The sequence below is a fragment of the Crotalus tigris genome, unplaced genomic scaffold, assembly GCF_016545835.1.
Source record: "Crotalus tigris isolate CLP2741 ecotype Arizona unplaced genomic scaffold, ASM1654583v1 scf7180000024340.7048381, whole genome shotgun sequence".
Lineage (NCBI taxonomy): Eukaryota > Metazoa > Chordata > Lepidosauria > Squamata > Viperidae > Crotalus > Crotalus tigris.
Genome location: NW_024100510.1, coordinates 6,647,678 through 6,666,242, shown reverse-complemented (window position 1 = coordinate 6,666,242; position 18,565 = coordinate 6,647,678). Strand labels below are relative to the sequence as shown.

Below are 18,565 nucleotides of genomic sequence, written 5' to 3'. Positions count from 1 at the left end.
GCTGCCAATAATACAAAACAACACATTTTTATACTCAGGTTCCTTTTGAACAATGTACTATCCTACAACATCTGCTCTGCATACACAAGTGCATTACACTTGCCCATCTTATGTCCCTCACCATGCTTGCAGAGATTCAGTTAGCCTTGAGGCCAAATGAGATTTCCTGTTCCTGGTATTGATTGTGCCCATCATCAAAGTCATTCTGTTATTCAATATTTAGTCCTTTCATTGCTTTAAACTTTTTGAAAAAATATTACTCACATGTGTGTATGTAGTGACATCATAAGGAGGAATTAATTGAGATGTTTTGATAAGGCCTTTTGGCCTGAAATTGCTAAATCTTCCACAAAAGGGTTCTGTCCAACTGACAAGGACTCCACCATTGACTAGATTCTCAGTATCTATTGCAGATGTGGGAAAAGTAAGGAAAAATTCCATGCAAAATAAGTCCTAGACAAACCTGAATGCAAGACTAACTTTAATAGCACAGTGCTATGAGTGACAGTCTCAGATCTGAAAAAGAGCATTAATATAGAAATTCAGTTGTACCATGGAAAGACTCGCACATAACAAATTTAGTAAAAGAGGGTTCACGTTAGGCATATAAATTAGAATATTACCCATAATGCATGGTACACATTATGCAACCCAAGTGTAGGATGCATATCTAGATGATAAATAGGAAGCCACGTGCCAATTTTGCAACATTCAAGAAAAACGGGGAGAGAAGAGACTTGTGCAAGAAGTAAGCTAACCTAAGTAGCCACATTGCACTTAATCTACTCTAATTATAGTCTTCTGTGGCCAATTTTTATAGATCTTTTTCTTGTAAACTACCGTCAAACAGATAGCACATTTTATTCATTTTTAAATAAATGAAATAAACAAATTATATTATTTCATTCAATAATATAATGTATTCTTTCTTGATTTCACTTCTGACCAATATTTTGTGTTTGTGTGTGTGTGTGTGTGTGTTCACACACATGCATGTGCTCATACATTTAGTTTTTGGAGAAAGTTTGCAGATGTTCCTTATCTTTCTTTTACAGTAGCTATATATTTTTTGCTGAAATAAAGTCTTTCAAACTGAAAATGACAAGCTTACTTTGCTCAAATCCTGTTTGCAAAAAAATATTAGCAGATGATGGCTCTATTTCACATTTTACTGAAAGAAGTTCCTCCAATTCATGCTGCAACTGAAAAATAAAATTATTTTGAGTTTTCTAAAAGAAAATGCAGTGTCCCAAAACCAACCAGGGCCGAAATTTAAGATATGTCGAAAGCCAAACAACAAATGCTTTTCCCTACTATAAGTCTAGTTGCATTATATCAAAAATAAGAGAAATTATTCTGGTAGCAGAATAAAACAGATTTTATATATATGTAAAAGACATGCACACAGTTTTAAATAACATTAAAAATGTTGAAATCATTTACAACGATCAAGAGGATTTACTAATTTAACTTGAATTATCATTCCATGTCAGAATTTAGTAAATGACATTTCAAATCTACTTTTCAAGGTAAGAAACTGTAGTTCCTTACTCTTTAAATGTCATGCTTCTGGGGTACCTTAACTAACCATAAAATGTCATTTTAGATTTCACACCCGTTTGTCACTATGATCAACTTTTATGTTGGGATATTTTCCTAATTTTTCCTAACATATAACCTCTGCTTATAAAGTTCAATAGATATTGAGGCAACTGTTGTTTCACCATCCCAATTCTACATATTGTAATTATTAATAATTATTTTATATCCAGGAGAATCATTGAGAATGTACTTGATCAGCAGTAACATTTGTTGACATGGGATTGCTGGTCACATTGTCCCAAACAAGACTGAACCGTCCTCTGCCAGACAATATCAGCATCTATCAAAGCAGAAAGATTAAGAGTAGCTTACAAAGTATATTTATTTCTTCTGAATAAAAATAAAAATAATACTTTTTAACAACTTGGGAGTCTTTATTCTCTCCTTAACTACATAATGAATGTAATATGTAGCTTAGAAGAGTTTTGAATTTGATAATTCAAATTCAACTTGAATTTATAGTTAATCTATAGTTTCAAAGCAGTGAAATGTCTGCAAATAGTTTCATTTAAGAAGGAGGCAATTAAGAAATTGATGAAGTCATTTTGCAAAATGTTGTTTAGTATTTTCTAATAATCCTAGGGGGCTGGACTAGAAGACCTCAAGGTCCCTTCCAGCTCTATTCTATTCAAGAATTATTATAAGCTGCCAAGAATTGCCTTTAGACCAGATGGGTGGCGTATAAGTTTGATAAATAAACAAACAAACAAAACAAAACCTATACTCTGTGTGGTCAGCCAACCATAAATTAGGCTGCCTTGCATCCCTTCACAAGGATAAAAAGGGAAAAGCCTATTTCTCAATTGCTAAAAATGATCCAACATCCAGCTGATAAATAGGGTGAAGAAATGAACATGGCTCAGACTGACCAACAGTCTCATGTAGAATATATGTGCAGAATACAAGCAGGGAAAAAAAATGAAATCTGGTGACACCTTTGTTATGGTAGAAACTGTAATGGCCCAGAGTTTATAAATACACTGAGATGCCAAGATAATATAAGCCTTTTTACTGCCATTTGTGAAAACCTGATATCTAAACCTGATTTAAAATTATAATTACGATAAAGGATCTGACTTTTTTAAAAAAGAAGTTTCAATAAAAAAGGAAATGAGAAATACACACATATACATCATATTTTATAGCAATCATCCACAAAAGCTATAACTGTATGCAACTCATTGAAACAGTGGGACTTCAATTCATTGAGTCAGTGAGGCTGCACATTTACCTTGAGGCATAAGAAACAACTTGGAAATCAAGAAGCACAACTAGTAAATAAAATTCAAGTAACATTAATTTTTTTTAATCAATTCAATTGACAACTGTTATAGGGAAAGTTGTGCACAACAAATAAAAAATTCAGATTCAGATTATATTCTGGAATTTACCTGTATCTCTGGAAGCTGGATAGCATTGGCTTGTATTCTGTATTTCTCTCTGCAATAAGTACTAACCACATCTGGGTTTAGCCAGGTATGGTGCAACTGAACCCCCACGCTCATTCCATTGTTTGGGGATATCCCATTATGCACAGCTTCCAAATAGTACATCGTACCAGCAATTAGCTCATATTTTTCTGATTTGGGCTTCCTAGGATGAAACCAATCTTCCTTCCAAAATGCTGACCAATCAGCAGTGCCACTAGAAATTGATACAACTTCCACCTGTTGACCAAAATAATGAAAGCAGTAAAAAGGTCAGAGGAGGTGTGCATTTGACTACCTTTTATAGTACTAGTTCTTCATCAGAGCATTCCAAACTGAAGAGGTCATACAGTCGGCTGATTCAGAATGAGGTACCATTCCTTTAGATCAGGGGTTGGGAACTATGCCCTTTTATGATTTTTGGATTTCAACTCCCAGAATTCCTGAACCAACCATTTTCACTACCATCTCAAGCAGAGGTGGGGAACTATGGCCCCTTTATGACTTGTGGACTTGAACTCCCAGAGTTGGCTCAGGAATTCTGGGAATTGAAGTCCAGAAGTCATAAAAGGCCCATAGTTCCCTGCTTTAGATGATAGTGAAAATGGGTGCAAAATGGAAAAGACTGAGAGATGAAAAGACAAAGAAAAAAAGATTACTGATTACAAAAAAAGGCGAATACAAATCTTCTAAACTGATCACAGAAACTTTTTTAAAAGAAAAAAATGCACATAGTAGCTATTATCAAAGTTCTCTGAATTTAGATTCAGCTTGAATGACACCAAACACATTAAGTTAGTGGTGGGCATAATCTAGAATATTTGATTCAAAAAGCAAGGGAAAATAAAATGATTTTTCCAAATGATAGATCCTAGTGTCAAACACAAATAAGAGGAACATTCACTGAGTTCAAAGTACACATTTTATTATTTCTACCTCTAATACAAAAATCTAGTCAACTAATAGAGGTAAAGGTAAATTGGTGCTAGATAACAGTCAACAGAATTCGGTAGAGTGGGATATATTATTGTGAAAATGCAATGACTCCAAACTGAAGACACATTTAACCCTGCCTTCCAGCTCAGCTTCTTCTCCTACATCTGGTGACAGTTACAAGGTAGGCTATTCTATATAATCAGGGAGTGAACGCCACACTCAGTAGCACTGATGATATTACCTAGTTGAGTAATGAAAAGTCTACAAGCAAGCAACCAACCTCAGAGATTATTCCACAGTTACAAAAATAATTTATTATTAGACTCTGTATCAAATGGAGTACAATAGAATTGAAGCTGGTCAGTAGCTACTATTTGCTTCATATCTGAAGTAGCAATTTTTACTTTTCCTGATTGACTATCACCGATTTTGGCTTTGGAAACTTCACATTGATTGCTTTTCCTACCACCTTTCCTAAGAAGCACCAAGAAGACCTGGTGGCGAGGCTTTGCACATTGAGAAACCAACAGGCTTCTGAAGAAGCATTCTTAAATTGAATAATTCAAATGCATGAAGAAACAAGTCACTGTTCTGGCTAGGGAAACAGGGAGTTAAGTTGCAGTGAATAAATAGTAAGCATCAAAAGGTTTAGCTCTGAACATCAAATGATTCAATTCACTCAGAAATTAAACTGCAGAAATTCTTGCTGGAGAATAATTACATGAAAGAAAACTAATTAGTATGAGAATAAGAGAGATTATTGTTTCATTGAATTAGTACAAAAGATGTAATGCTTTTGAGTCTTAAAAAAACAGCAAGATAATAGATCTGTCCTGAACCCTAAAAATAAACCTAAGGAAAATCCAAACTGCTTGATGATTTAAGTATAGCCACAATGTTTTTATGAGAAAGAGGCACTTACTAATCTGAATCTGTAGTAGCTGTGAAAGTTATCCATTCTGTAGAAAAGTCTCTATTTCATCATCCATTGAAAAATTGGAACTGTACAATTTAGAATCAATTTTTTTTTTTAAAAAAAAGTTGATTAATGGAATTAGACTCTCCTATCAGGATAAGTGATAAGGTAGTGCAGTGGTTAGAACACAGTACTGCAGGCTAACTGTGCCTACAGTCTAGAGTTCAATCCTGAAGGGGCTTTCCATCTTATTGAGTTTAGTAAAATGAGGATCCAGATGGTTGGGGGCAATATGCTGACTCTGTAAACTGCTTAGAGAGGGCTGTAAAAGCACTGTGAAGCAGTATACAGTATAAGTCTAAGTGGTATTTGTTGAGTCCTTCACGAAAGGCAATAACTTCAGGAGTCATTTGGTAGTTCTCAGGAGCCTCTTTATTGGTGACTAGCAGCTCTGCTACAAGCCGAGGCACACAAGCCTCTCTGCTCCTCTTAAAGACAATCCCCGGGCCAAACGGCAACATTTGGCACGCTTTGCACTTCACGCATGCGTGCGAGTGCTGGCACCAGCCAGTCTGGTCCCGGGCAGCTTGCAACTGCCCGGGACTGTTGCAACGTCTGCAGGCTCAGGACACAACAGTATTGCTATAAGAGATCATGTTTAATTTGTTAAAGTCTCAAAACCGATATCACTGGATTTCTCTTCCCTTTCCCAGTAACTTTGCCTGTTACGGTGTAATGAAAACAAAGTCTGCATTTAGAAAAAAACAAGAGTTCTATGTTGTTCTGGAAATGAATGGGAAATAAAAGATTAATATTTTTTTTAACTTTCTGCTTTAAGGATTTAATATTAACTAATAGCTTTTTTACGATTTCAAATAAATGCTTTTGCATTATCCAAATAAATCTTTTGTTCATATTTTCAACAAAGATGTATACAGGGACCATATGGGTTTAAGCTATAATCAAATAGGGCCATAATCCTAAAATTATTGTAATATCTGTTTCACACATTTTTTCATACTGAACAATGAGCTGCCAGGAAATAGTTCATACAAAAACAATTTCATTCCTCAAAAGAGAAGAAAATGTATTCAAATTGGGACACAAATATTAAAAGGGACATTTTTCATCTTGTATTTCTTATATAACAAACAGTTTAGTAGTTAATAAAATATCCGGGATATCTGGGAAATACTGATCTTTTTTATGTGCAACTACTGTTAATGGATCAGTATGAAGTAATTCTGCTACGCTGTATCTAAAATTAGACAAAATTTAACTGCCCACTGTTAATCCACTACAAATCACAATATACATTCTCTTTTTTTGTTATTTTTGACTATTATTGTTGTTTTAATGCTTTTATTTGTGGTGCTGGTCCATGACCATAATAAAGATTGATCGACTGAAGCAGTTTAGAAAATATACTAATTAAAATTGAAATATTACTTGCATGCCTAGAATTATTTTTCATAACATCATCATTCAACTTTTCTGTAACAACTTATAGAACACAAAACAGGCATGAGCCCTATTTATCATGAATAAACAATAACACCAAACTAATAAAATGCACTGGCATAAGCTTCCAGGCTGAGAAAAGTTGATTCAAAAAGCAAAGGAAAATAAAATAACTTTTCCCAATTACAGATAAATCTTTTCTGTAAAAATCTTTAATTGCTCAGTATTTGACAGATACCTGCCAAATTCAAGCCTCGAGATTAGTTTAGCTGTGTAAATCGGTGGTTTGTTTTTAATTGTAAGTCAGTCAATAAAATTAGCCTCTGTAGGAGAGGAATGCACAATTAAAAAAAAAAGAATGGGGAAATTACAAACCAGTTAAGATTATGTCTGGATAAATTTTTGAAGAAAGATCAGTATGGATTCTGCCATACTAAGTTATATATTTACCTCTTGTGAGCTAGAGGTGATATGCTTAAAAATCCAATTTTCTTGGATTTTCAAAAACTAAATCTTCAGAAAAGACTCAGCAATCATGGAATAAGAAATTTCGCCCAATTGGTTAAAAAAACTGACAAGAAAAATAAATGGGCCGCCAAGGATATATATTGGGGTGTAAATTGTTAATCTATTTGTCAGTGACATAGAGTTGGGACATTCACTAGCCACATTTGCTGATAATGTCAAACAGGATGATGGCAGAAAAGTTGTTTCAGTTATACAGACACAGCTTGATTCTTTTTGACTCCCCTGTAGATATTCCTATGTGATTAAAAAGAAAAAAAACAGAGAATTTTTTTTCCAAAAATGCATTTCCAAATGGGGGAGGGATATTAAAATAGCAAATTCACTTCAATATAAGCAAGTCTGCAGTAATAGATACTGAAGTTGAAAGCCTAACTTTGCAAATGCAGTATATACAATTTTGCTAACATGGTCTACATTAGTGATAAATAACAAAATAAATAATCATTCTGGTGGATGACTAAATGAAACATTGCACATTGTGAAAAAGGACATTTTTGAGGGCTGCAGGGCATGAGTGAGCAAACTAGCCTTCTCTATATTCCCACCTTATTTCTCCAGTCTTACTGCTATTCTGGTAACAGAATAAAACAGTTTTATTTCAATGTCCTTTGGGTTCCAGGTAACTGTGACATCAATCTTGGCTTTATTTGAAATGTATCTTTTCTTTTTGTGATTGTGTGCTGGTTTTCACATTATTGTTTATTGTAATTTGAGAAGATGATTGTTATTGATGATGAAGTTATATGCCACTCTCAGTCCCCCAAGGCTGGAGAAATTTATCAGTATGTAACATAAATGCATTAACAAGCAAACAGATTCCAGGAAACATTAAGAAAAATAAGGAAAGTGTTGTAAAATAAAATTGCCAGTGTAGCAATGTTTATATACAAAAGCAAGTTATAACTATAAATGAAATACAACAATTTTTTTCTTTTAAACAGGGAATTATGTAGCTAAAAGACATGGGAATAAGGCAGCTGAAGTGATCATGAGAGAAAGAAAGAAAGAAAAAAGAAAGAAAGAAAGAAAGAAAGAAAGAAAGAAAGAAAGAAAGAAAGAAAGAAAGAAAGGAGAGGGGGAGGGAGGAAGGGAGGGGGAGAGGGGGGGAGGAAGGAAGGAAGAAAGGAAGGAATTTGGGGTTTCATTTAGGAAAGCTAAACAATACATAGAAAGCAATTATTTGCTAGGTCTTATATTTTTTGCAATGCTGGTGATCATCCCCAGAAGCAGAGCAGCTGGAGAAATGGAAAGATTTCAGGCATGTAGTTGATATTGTGAAAAAGAATGCTAGAAGAATAGGGATGAAAATTCCTTTAAGATCCCATGATATGCTATCACTACACATTTATACATACCCTAAAACAGTGGTTCTTAACCTGGGTGATATTGCCCCTCGGGGGGGGGTGATTTCATTTTTCAGGGGGACAATGGAACAAAAAGGGGCAATGTGGGGGCAAAGGAATGAAAAGGAGGCGATACGGGGCGATGAAGCAAAAAGTTTTGGGGACACTTTTGAGAGTTTTTCGTACAGTGAATCACTGTATATCTGTCATACAAAAACATCAGATTGCTTGCTATTAGTGGATTGAATTGTGTTTTCAAATGTTCCTCCAGCTAGCTTCAGTACAGAACGCCGTACATATGTGAATACGCATCGCTTATCTTCATGCGCGTTGCACAGCAGCCTCTATCCTTTTTATATTTCTTTTTGCGTCTTAAATTTCACTTGTAATTCAATCATTAAATGTTACTGGTTTTCTTTTCCGGCATTTCACTTTCTTGCAATTGAATTTTGTTTTCAGTGGTCATTACATTTAAGTGTCTTGAATAAATAAGATAATAATGAAATACATGTATCACGAAATTTGGGAATAAAGTGACGGGTGGCACCAAAAATTTTCAAACAGTTGAGATATGGGGAAAAGACTGGAAATAAATTATTTGCATCGATATGTCCTGATGACAATTTTAAAGAAAATAAAAAAAGTGTTTGCATAAATTGAAGAATTATTTCCTATGTTGTGATTGAGAGGTTATGTTGGGGGAGGGGGGTGATGACAACTTTCTCATTGGCTCAAGGGGGGGATTCTTTCAAAAAGGTTAAGAACCACTGCCCTAAAAGATCCTGCAAAGTACAACTGTTACTGTATATACTTTCTTAAAGCAGGGAAAGAATACTGTACAGTCTCAATTACACATTTTGGAACTAAAACAAAATAGCATGAAAAGTTGATAGGATGTTAGCCAAACTAGCAACGTATTCTGTTTTGGGTCAAAAATGGTTCTGAAATTTTGCAGCACATCTGAGTTCTGGAAGATATGCATCATTTGGAATATTTCCCCTTACAACATTGAACCAGGCAGTGAGACCCCCCTCTCATGATTTCATATAAGTATCTCACAGTCAAGCATTATTAGGTAGCTTCCTGATCTATTGTTCCACCCAGCCAATCAGAGCACTTAGAGCCAATCCCTCATTTGAATGGCTGCCATTATATAAGGGCACAACTACAATGAGATCACTATCATTTGTAAGGGGGCAAGTAAGCTGAACGGGAGGGGTAACAACCAGCAAAGTCATGGCTGCTTTCCAAAGAGGCAGGAAGGCCTACTTCCGGAGGAAGAGGAGGATGCGCCAAAAGAGATACCGAAAGTTCCTGAGCAGACGAAGGAAACATAACTCTAGGCGAGGTAGGAAAGCACGAACCAGACACATAATGAGATATGCAAGGAGCGGCTATCGAAAGAGGCGTATGCCTGTGTCCCGATACCTGGACCGAAGAATCAGGGACAATGTGCTCTCAGCCCAAAAGGCCAAGCATTCAATGACTTCCTATAGGGGCAATATCTATCATAGGAAGCCCTTGAAGGTAGGTAGACCAAGAAAGAAGAAGCATTATAACCGTACCCGTTCAGCTTTTCTGAAAGCCAGACTGAAGAAGCAAAGAGCTAACAAAAAACGTGCCAAGCCTTCTGCTCTTGAGAAAAAAGCCAAGAGAAGAACACGTTATTCTGATGAGGAGGTTTTCTATAGTATGGCCAACCCTTCCATGCCAAAACCAGCATCAGAAGAAAGACCAACAAAGAAACACACTGTCCGCTTCACAACTCCTGGTAACACAAAGACCGAGCCCCAAGAGGACCCCTCCCTTGATAATCAATCAAGCCAGCAAACAATAACACCCAAAAAACGGGGCAGGCATTCAGCCACCCCTGTTTGCAAAAGCCGTTAATCTAGAGGAACATCCCTCACTCTTCTCTGAATAACACCCTGCAGGCCTCTGGAAAGGCAAGGGAGAAGTAAGAGGAAAATAACATACTAGCCTGCCTTAAAAGATCCAAGAGACCTTATAACTGAACTTTGATGAGACCACTTTCACTCCTACCAATCCGGAATAAAAATGAATTTGCTTTATCAACAAATTAGCTTGATTGGTGACTGAAAAGGGCATTTGGACAATTGCAAGACGATCTGCTGGAAACAAAAGAGAATCACCTAAGTAACCCTACGCCACTTGAGAACATTTATTTCCTTAACAACAAGGACGTTGATTTAATGAAAAAGCACAAAACTAAAGACTTGCCATAATTTGGTAAAGAAAGGATTGATGTACTGAAGGTGTGTTTTCCTCTCCAAGGAACATCTTAAAAGAGTAATAAAGCTGGATCTTTTGAAATGTGTGTTGTGGAATTCCATCAAGCACACTTGGCAAAATGGGGAAAAAATACAATGGAGAAGTGATTATTCCTTCTCCTACTGTGCTGCATGATGGCACAGTGGTTAGAATGCAGTATTGCAGGCTAATTCTGCTGACTGCCAGGAGTTCGATCCTGATGGGTTCAAGGTTGACTCAGCCTTCCATTCTTCTGAGGTCAGTAAAATGAAGACCCAGATTGTTGGGGGCAATATGCTGACTCTGTAAACTGCTTAGAGAGGGCTGTAAATCACTGTGAAGCAGTATATAAGTCTCAGTGCTGTTGCTGTTTATAAATCAGCAACCAGCCACTGATAAATATCTGCCTATTAAGGTTAATTAGTTCTAATGTTAATTAGATTCAGTCTCAGTCCCAGGCACTAAAGCACTATGTGAGTTGAGACTGGCTGAAAACTCAATTTATTTATTTGGCATATGGCTTATCATACATGGACTAACAATATATATTAACATTTCATCTGGATTCCTTTGAATCACTTGATTCACTGGCCCAGGACTGGAATGGGAATGGAATGATAATAGTCAATTGTAGATAATTACTTGATGTGTGAATGAAAATCACTGCAAACATTTATGCAAACATTTGTGATCTGCATCCAGTATAATATAGTATTGGTAACATAATTCCAACTGATTTATATTTAGCAGAGAGAACCCAAGCCTGCCAAAAGTTCCATTCCATAAAAGGGAAACCTCGTCTTAAGAAATGGCAATATACTATAAAGATAAATAAATATAGCTTGGTTGCTGTTCTCTTTAGATTCAGATCTATCAAAATATTGCTTTTTTCCCCTACTTTACCCATTTTGCACATAAATTATAGATCTGTCTCAGAACTCAGTTAAACTGCTCAGTTTTAATTCCAGATTTGTTTTCCATATCTCCTGAAATTATCCAATTCATTTTATGTAGTTATGTTTGGGAAGGTCCACGGTTAATTAAAAGAGAATATATATCCTTTCATTTCAAGCAATTTTTTTGGTTTTTGGTAAGGCCAAAGTTCAAATTCCCAAAAGTGGAATTTTATGGACAGTTAATCAAGGACACTCTTTTAGCAAATTGGTTTTTGATAACAGTAGCTTGTCATATGTCATACCTTTTTTCTTGGATCGTCTGAGAGGCTTAGGTACAAAGAAGCTTTGCCATCCGCCTGAATCCAAAATGTATAATTATTTGTCTCTGGTGCCATAAAAAACCCTCGTAGTCGTGCACTGGATAGCAAAACAAAGTTATTAAGCTAACTCATCTCAAACAAAATTCTTCTGTTGAATCTAAGAGATATGATTTGAATTAGTTAACATATAACAATCCTTATTTTAAATTAAAAGACCTTTCTTTTTAAAAGGCTCATAAAGGTGTGTTCACTATTTCAACCCAGAATATTAGAAAGGTCAGGAAATGACCCATGGTGCCAAATAAATCTTCTTTATTTATGAGCCATTGTGGCACAGTGGTTAGAATGCAGTACTGCAGGTTAATTCTGTTGACTGTTGACTGTTGGAGTCTCACCGGCTCAAGGTTGATTCAGCCTTCCATCCTTCCGAGTTCAGTAAAATGAGGACCCAGATTGCTGGGGGCAATAGGCTGGCTCTGTAAACTACTTAGAGAGGGCTGTAAAGCACTGTGGAGTTGTATATAAATCTGCTATTGCTGTTGCATTATTGGTATTAATGTCTTGTTTGAACATATCTGCGTACCTGAGGAAATGTACAGTTAATCCATACCAAAAACAATGGATATCTATGGAAAGAAGCTGTGACATTTACCAGAGCTTTTTGTATTCTATTCAGACATTCATTGTATAGGAACACTAGTGTGCAGTATTTTCATAACAAAATATTGATGCATTTCCTGATCTTGATCATAATCAGGTAATAGGAAAAATAGATCACATTTTAAGGAAAGGATGGAAGGTTGACTCTGTAATTTTTACTCTGGAAAATAATTTTAATTAATTGTTAATTAATATATGCTGATCTTATCATTTATATCTATGCATTGAATATTTAATCCCAAAATTACTGCTTCTTAATTTCAACTATTATACTAATCAGTTGGTTTTTATTTAGTGCATAATACTCCTAAATAAACTGAGAGTTATATGTGCCAAAATATACCCCCAAATTGGTTTGGCTTATCTGCAGATGGGCTTATCAAAGAATATATCCAGTAATACTTTATTTGCCTTATTTATTCATGGACAAGGCAATCCTTGAATTTTTAATGAAAGTACCATGAAAAATGTGGATTGGCTTATCTGCAGGTGGCAATTTTTTTCATGCTATTTTGGTTAAAAATGTAAGGGTCACCTTATCCATGAATGGTTTTATATGTAAGTATATATAGTAGTCTACATTTGCATTTTTCTCCTTTAAAAACATCTATTTATGTGATTTTTAGTAGTCAAAAATGACTTGATGGCATATAACCAATCAATAAATCTAAAACTTTTTTTGTTTTAGGCAGACAGCTTTCCAGGCCAATTAAAATGCAATTTAAAAATTATTAAATAAATAAAGCAGTGGTTAAAATGGAGATTAGCTTGAAATGTTATATATAATAGGACTGTGTAGCTTTCCAGAATCAGAGATAAATAGATGTCTGTTACTTGTTAAAGCTTCTCTACCTTCTCCCAGAATTGTACCTTTGAAAGCTCTCAGTGCAACAAAGACTCCTAAAAAGTCATTTTCTAACATCATATAGAAAGTGCATATACTCTAAGTGTTCTTCGGTTACCTTCCTTCCTCTTACATTATGACAAGTAACAAGTAACTTTTTGGAATGTTCCAGGAAAGATTGACTTAAATTGGTTTAATAATAATTCACCATTCTCATGATCACCTAGAAAATCTGAGTTATCATGGCTTCCGGTTCTGTGCAGCTAGAGCACGAGCTGAGGGATTGAGACGATTCAATCCCTATGGCTGATTTCTCTCTGTTTGGGGACCCTAAATGGGTCCAAAGCCAACCCGGAGATGTGGCAAGGAAGGAGGGAAGCCCCATCAATCCTAGGGAGATGGCGATCAATCTGGATGTCTGGGGAAAGCTCTCCAAAACTGACAGAAGAAAGGCTAGCGTCATTCATGAATCTAGTCCAAGCTACATGCAGCCGATGCCAAAAGCACTAAACTAAGCGTGATTGTAAACAGCTTGACTGAACTGGGTAAGAATATTGATTTTCTCTCTTCTATCTGACTGATTTCCTGAGAAAAAAGAAAAAACCCAGAAGTAAAAATCCTCTGAAAGTGATAGGGGTATCCTTGTTCCACCCTCCTCTAAATGGAAGTGGCAAATTACGTTTGGGGGGGAATTGAAAGATGGACTGGTGCTGACATCTAGTGGTGGATGAAAATACTGCCCTAAATATACAGCCCAGAAAGAGAAACCTGTTGTCATGACCTTCAAGGTGATGATTAAACAAAGAGCAATTGGACTATCTACAAAGTGAGAACTACAAAATTTAGAAAAGATTGACCTTCCTGGAGTATAAATATTTTTTAAAATTGCGACTTTAAAAGTGATTGGCAGAGAAAGGACATTTGCTCATTATGGAGCATCAGAAATCTGCAGAAAGAACATACCCCCCCCCAAAAAAAAATACTTACCAGGAGGAAATGTTTGTTCTGTTACAACAAATGCAAATGATATTAACTTCAAACCATGAGGAAATTAAAAATGAATTTGAAAATTTAAATGAATGCATTCTCAATTTAATGTAACAATAATCAAATGATCAGAAAACAAAAAATGAGAGCGATCATGTAAAGCAGACAAATGAACATAAGCTAGTGGAGAATCAAGTGGAGAAGGACTTACAAGAATCATTGAACATTGAAAAGATAACTCTAAGATCACAAAGTAAATTTGAGGATAAGGAAAAAGATTTGACAAAATGGATTGCTGAGCTGTTGGGAGTACCACAAGAAATGGGGAGACAAGGGATGATGAGAGAAATCTTCAATGAATATGAAGGGGCAAAATCTTTTTACAAAGACATGATGTTTGATTTGTCTACTATCAGGGCTTTTTTTTTTTTTTTGTCATAGAACACCCAGAACAGAGTTCTGGCACTTTTTTGGGATGGAACCTTGTAGGGTAAACAAGGCAGGTTGTATGACATGTGTGAGTTCCGGCACTTTTTTTTTTTTTTTTTTTTTACAAAAAAAGCACTGTCTACTATTATCCACAACAACATTTACAAGATTATAGAAAGACTCTTTGATGCAATGGAATATATTGATTGGGAGAGATGCTTGGAAAAAGAAGAGAGCTAAAGTGAGAATTGAGAAATTAGATGATGAAGTGTATCAGAGGGAATATTTAAAAATTAAACACTTGTTTGAATATGGCTGAAGAAATTGAAAGATTTTGGTTTAAGAGGGATGAACTCTCTAAGTAAGACAGCATCTTTTTTTCTTTTGTTTTTCAATATGAGAACTATAAAAATGTGTGGGATGATTAACATAAAGGAAATATTTTAGATATTTAAATGTAATTGATTTTAAGAAAATTCCAATGGATAACTAAAAATGGGAAAAATTATTTTGAATAGAGTTAAACGATTAGATGATTGGATTTATTAAATGGAACATTTAAAGATTAAACAGGTTTAATTATGGGTAAAAGGAACAAAAAGAATTTGGAAATAAGTGTATACTAATTCAAGAGAGATACATATTTTAAGTAATATATTATTTTCTTTTTTTCTTCTCCTTTCTTCTCTTTTTTTCTCTTTTTCTCTTTTTCTTTTTCTCTCTCACGTCTTTTCTTTTTCTATGTCTTTCTTTTGTGTCTTTTTCTTATTTATTTTTTAAGATATGAAAATAGATTTAAGTACTTTAAGGTAATTAATTCTGGGAAAATCTTAACCAGTAGAAATGTTTTGAACATTGTAGGGAACATAAATTTAAATAAGAATTGTGACGAGGAAACCAAGATGACCAGATAGAAAAGAAGCACGATATTGATGAGATTATTATTGGTAGAAATTTTAGAAAAATCTTTATATTTAATTGTTACCTATCAAATTAATAAGAATCAAATTAATTTAAGTTGCAAATTATTGGAAGAAGAGAAAATCAAGCAAAGTTATAATGTAGATTTTGGAATATGGAAATTAACTGATAGTGATTACTTTGTAAATATAAACCTAGACAACATGCTATTTACCAAATATCAAGATGTTTATATTTTTTAAAAAATCAATAAAATATATTTTTTTTAAAAAAGAAAGAAAATCTGAGTTGTCGCTTAGAATTGACAGGGAAAATCTTTGAGTATTCTAAACTCTCTCATTACCGTTCCTATAATCTTTCATGGCAATTGTATAAAGCAGAAATAAATGTATAAATTGCAGGATAGTCAGCATTATGTTATTGCAACTGTTAATATGAAGAAGACTTAATAAAGAACACTTATTACCTGAACAGTTTCTGTTTCTCAGGCAGAAAATTGTATGGAGAACTGGCATTAGAAACAATCTGCCAGCTGTATCCTGGAATCACTTCACTGAGATTAGTGTCTGAACCATCCCAAAGTTCAAAAATAAGGCCTCTGTTTCCTGATAAGTTGGAAAACAAAGTTGGAGTCATCAATAAATGAACAGAACCATTAGTAAGTTTATAAATGTGCAAATTAACCAGTGATCTAAATCAGTCCATAACAACCTGAGTCTAAGATCTGAGCCCCACCTCATTTCTCATTTGATCACTTGGATGGGCCATAAGTTGAAGATACCTGGTTTAATTTCACTGAATGTTCTATTATTGTCTGCTGCTCCAGTTGTACAGATTATCTTTTGTGGAGAAATGTGTTTAATTTGGCAGGGAGTACCTGTGGAGAAGAAAGAAGAGCATGAAAATGAAAAATCTCAGAGCATTCACATCATTCCTACAAACTCACTACACATTCCAAATAACTGTGTACGTTTTTTATCAGATTTTCATTTTCTGAGGCTTATACCATGAAATTTGATTTTATCATTTTTACCTGCAGCTGTGACTTTCATAGGTGTATCAAAGAAGTCCCCTGTGATGGTGAGATCAGTTCCACCACCTAGGCTGCCTGTAGCAGGAGACACTGAAGAAATGTCTGAGAAAAAAAATAAAAAAGTAATCGTAGGCTACATAAGTTCCCCTTCCCTCCCTTTATCTTCATAAGAACTAAGAAGAGTCAGGTCCAAGATGCTTTCTCAAATTATATTCCTGCCTTGGACTCAAGACACTCTCTTGGTTGCAACTCTCCTGTTCCTCCTCAGACCAGCTCACATTAAGGAAAGTGATTGGTGGACATCATTGGGGGCCAACCAATATTGGGACAGATTAGTTTCCTGTTAGCTCAAGGAATTTTGAAGGGCCATGCATGTCTGTATCTATGTCTACCTGCTAACTTTTTTTAAAAAAAAAAATCCATTTAAAAATAATGGAATAGTGATTCTTCTTCATTGAATATGAATGAGAGGGGAAAGAATAGAGATATTTTAATGACAAAATGGCTTCTATGCCTTCTTATTTGGACAGCTTGAGAATTTTTATACCTTTGGGACCATGTCCACTCTCTACACATTCTAAAAACCTAAAAGCTGAATGTGCCCCTTCTGGTGACTGTATAATTAGGTCTATCACCCCGCTAAACCCTCCTCACCCCTCTTTCACTCCTTTTCCATTCTTTCTTTTCTGTCCACCTCCAAAGCCACTCTTCAATCTCTTTTTTTTAATTAATTGAAGCTTTTCCTCTTACTGTTGTTTTAATATATCTGTAACAATCTTGGCCAGGGTATCTGGGGCTAACCCCATTTCTGACTAGTCTACCTTCTTCTTTGGTTTAACCACAGGTCTAGGGTGGATACCTGTCTCTACCAAAGTAGTGGCCTCTTCTAAGGAAGAATCTGTCGTTTCTGCCTTTTCCATGACTACTTGTTTGTTCTAGGCTCTGGTAAAAAGCCTGGTTTCTGCAGCCAGGATATTGGCCAATTTTGGCAAAGTCTGAACTGTATAAGGACCAAACTCCCTCTCTTTTGCAGCCACTTTTTTCCATGGCATATTTAACGACCTCCTTGAGTTTAAGCCACCTTCACTTGTGTGATTGCCACCCTGTGTTGGATATCTCTCCTTTTTTTTCTGGATATCCTATCTTTTGGATATCCCACTTTTGCCACCAGTTTGTCATAGGTTCTTTTAAGTATACCCAAGTCAGTAGGTTCCAAAACATAAGAGAGTCAACATAACAACTCAAGTTCCTAGGTAACACAGATACACATACACATTCACAGGCTAGTATTCACTGCTCACCACTACTCCACTCTTCCCCCCCCCTATTCTACTCTTCCCCACTGCTCCCACACCTCCTACTACTGTTCCTTCAACTCCAACACTATTCCTGGTGAGTTCTATTACTGGCAAAAGTATCTTTTTCTGGCTGGTTTAGGCTGCTTTATCTCCACACATGAACATATATCGCTTTCTCTCTCTCTCTCTCTCTCTCTCTCTCTCTCTCTCTCTCTCTCTCTCTCTCTCTCTCACACACACACACACACACACACACACACACACCCCAACGGTCACTCAGTACAGTTTTTATAGCCAACATTGTTGTGCTGGCTGGGGAGAGGGCTTGAAGAGACAGGACGACAGCTACACAGGTGCTGACCATTTTCTAGGTAGCTTGCCTTCTCACATAAATCCACTCTAAGAAAGTTCACTAAGCTAGAAATCAATTTAATAGTTCCAAAACACCCAAAAATGCTACTGGAAAACATACTGGGTCCTAGATAATCACAACTACATCTCATATATCTGGGGTTATATTGAAAAATAACAAAATAATACTACAGGTAGTATATGTTCCTTTCCTCTTTACACACTCAGGCTAAAAAGGAATAGATCTTAATTTGTCTGCACCTCAAATTAGAAGGCCCAAATTTTCCCTCTAAGGTGGGTGGTATATAATCTTCCATTACATTGGTTATATTCACTACCTAT

At 35.5% G+C, this 18,565-nt stretch overlaps 1 protein-coding gene across 1 annotated transcript in view; it reads right to left on the bottom strand.

Moving 5' to 3' along the window:
• Nucleotides 1–18,565, bottom strand: part of PKHD1 (PKHD1 ciliary IPT domain containing fibrocystin/polyductin) — a 196,896-nt gene that overhangs the window by 152,266 nt on the left and 26,065 nt on the right. Inside the window, exons 12-19 of the mRNA XM_039326212.1 lie at nucleotides 16,575–16,676; nucleotides 16,323–16,418; nucleotides 16,008–16,146; nucleotides 11,683–11,797; nucleotides 2,994–3,269; nucleotides 1,793–1,882; nucleotides 1,112–1,202; nucleotides 265–404 (exon numbers count right to left, since the gene is read on the bottom strand). Coding sequence (XP_039182146.1) covers nucleotides 265–404; nucleotides 1,112–1,202; nucleotides 1,793–1,882; nucleotides 2,994–3,269; nucleotides 11,683–11,797; nucleotides 16,008–16,146; nucleotides 16,323–16,418; nucleotides 16,575–16,676 — 1,049 coding nt within the window. The remainder of the gene's footprint in view (nucleotides 1–264; nucleotides 405–1,111; nucleotides 1,203–1,792; nucleotides 1,883–2,993; nucleotides 3,270–11,682; nucleotides 11,798–16,007; nucleotides 16,147–16,322; nucleotides 16,419–16,574; nucleotides 16,677–18,565) is intronic.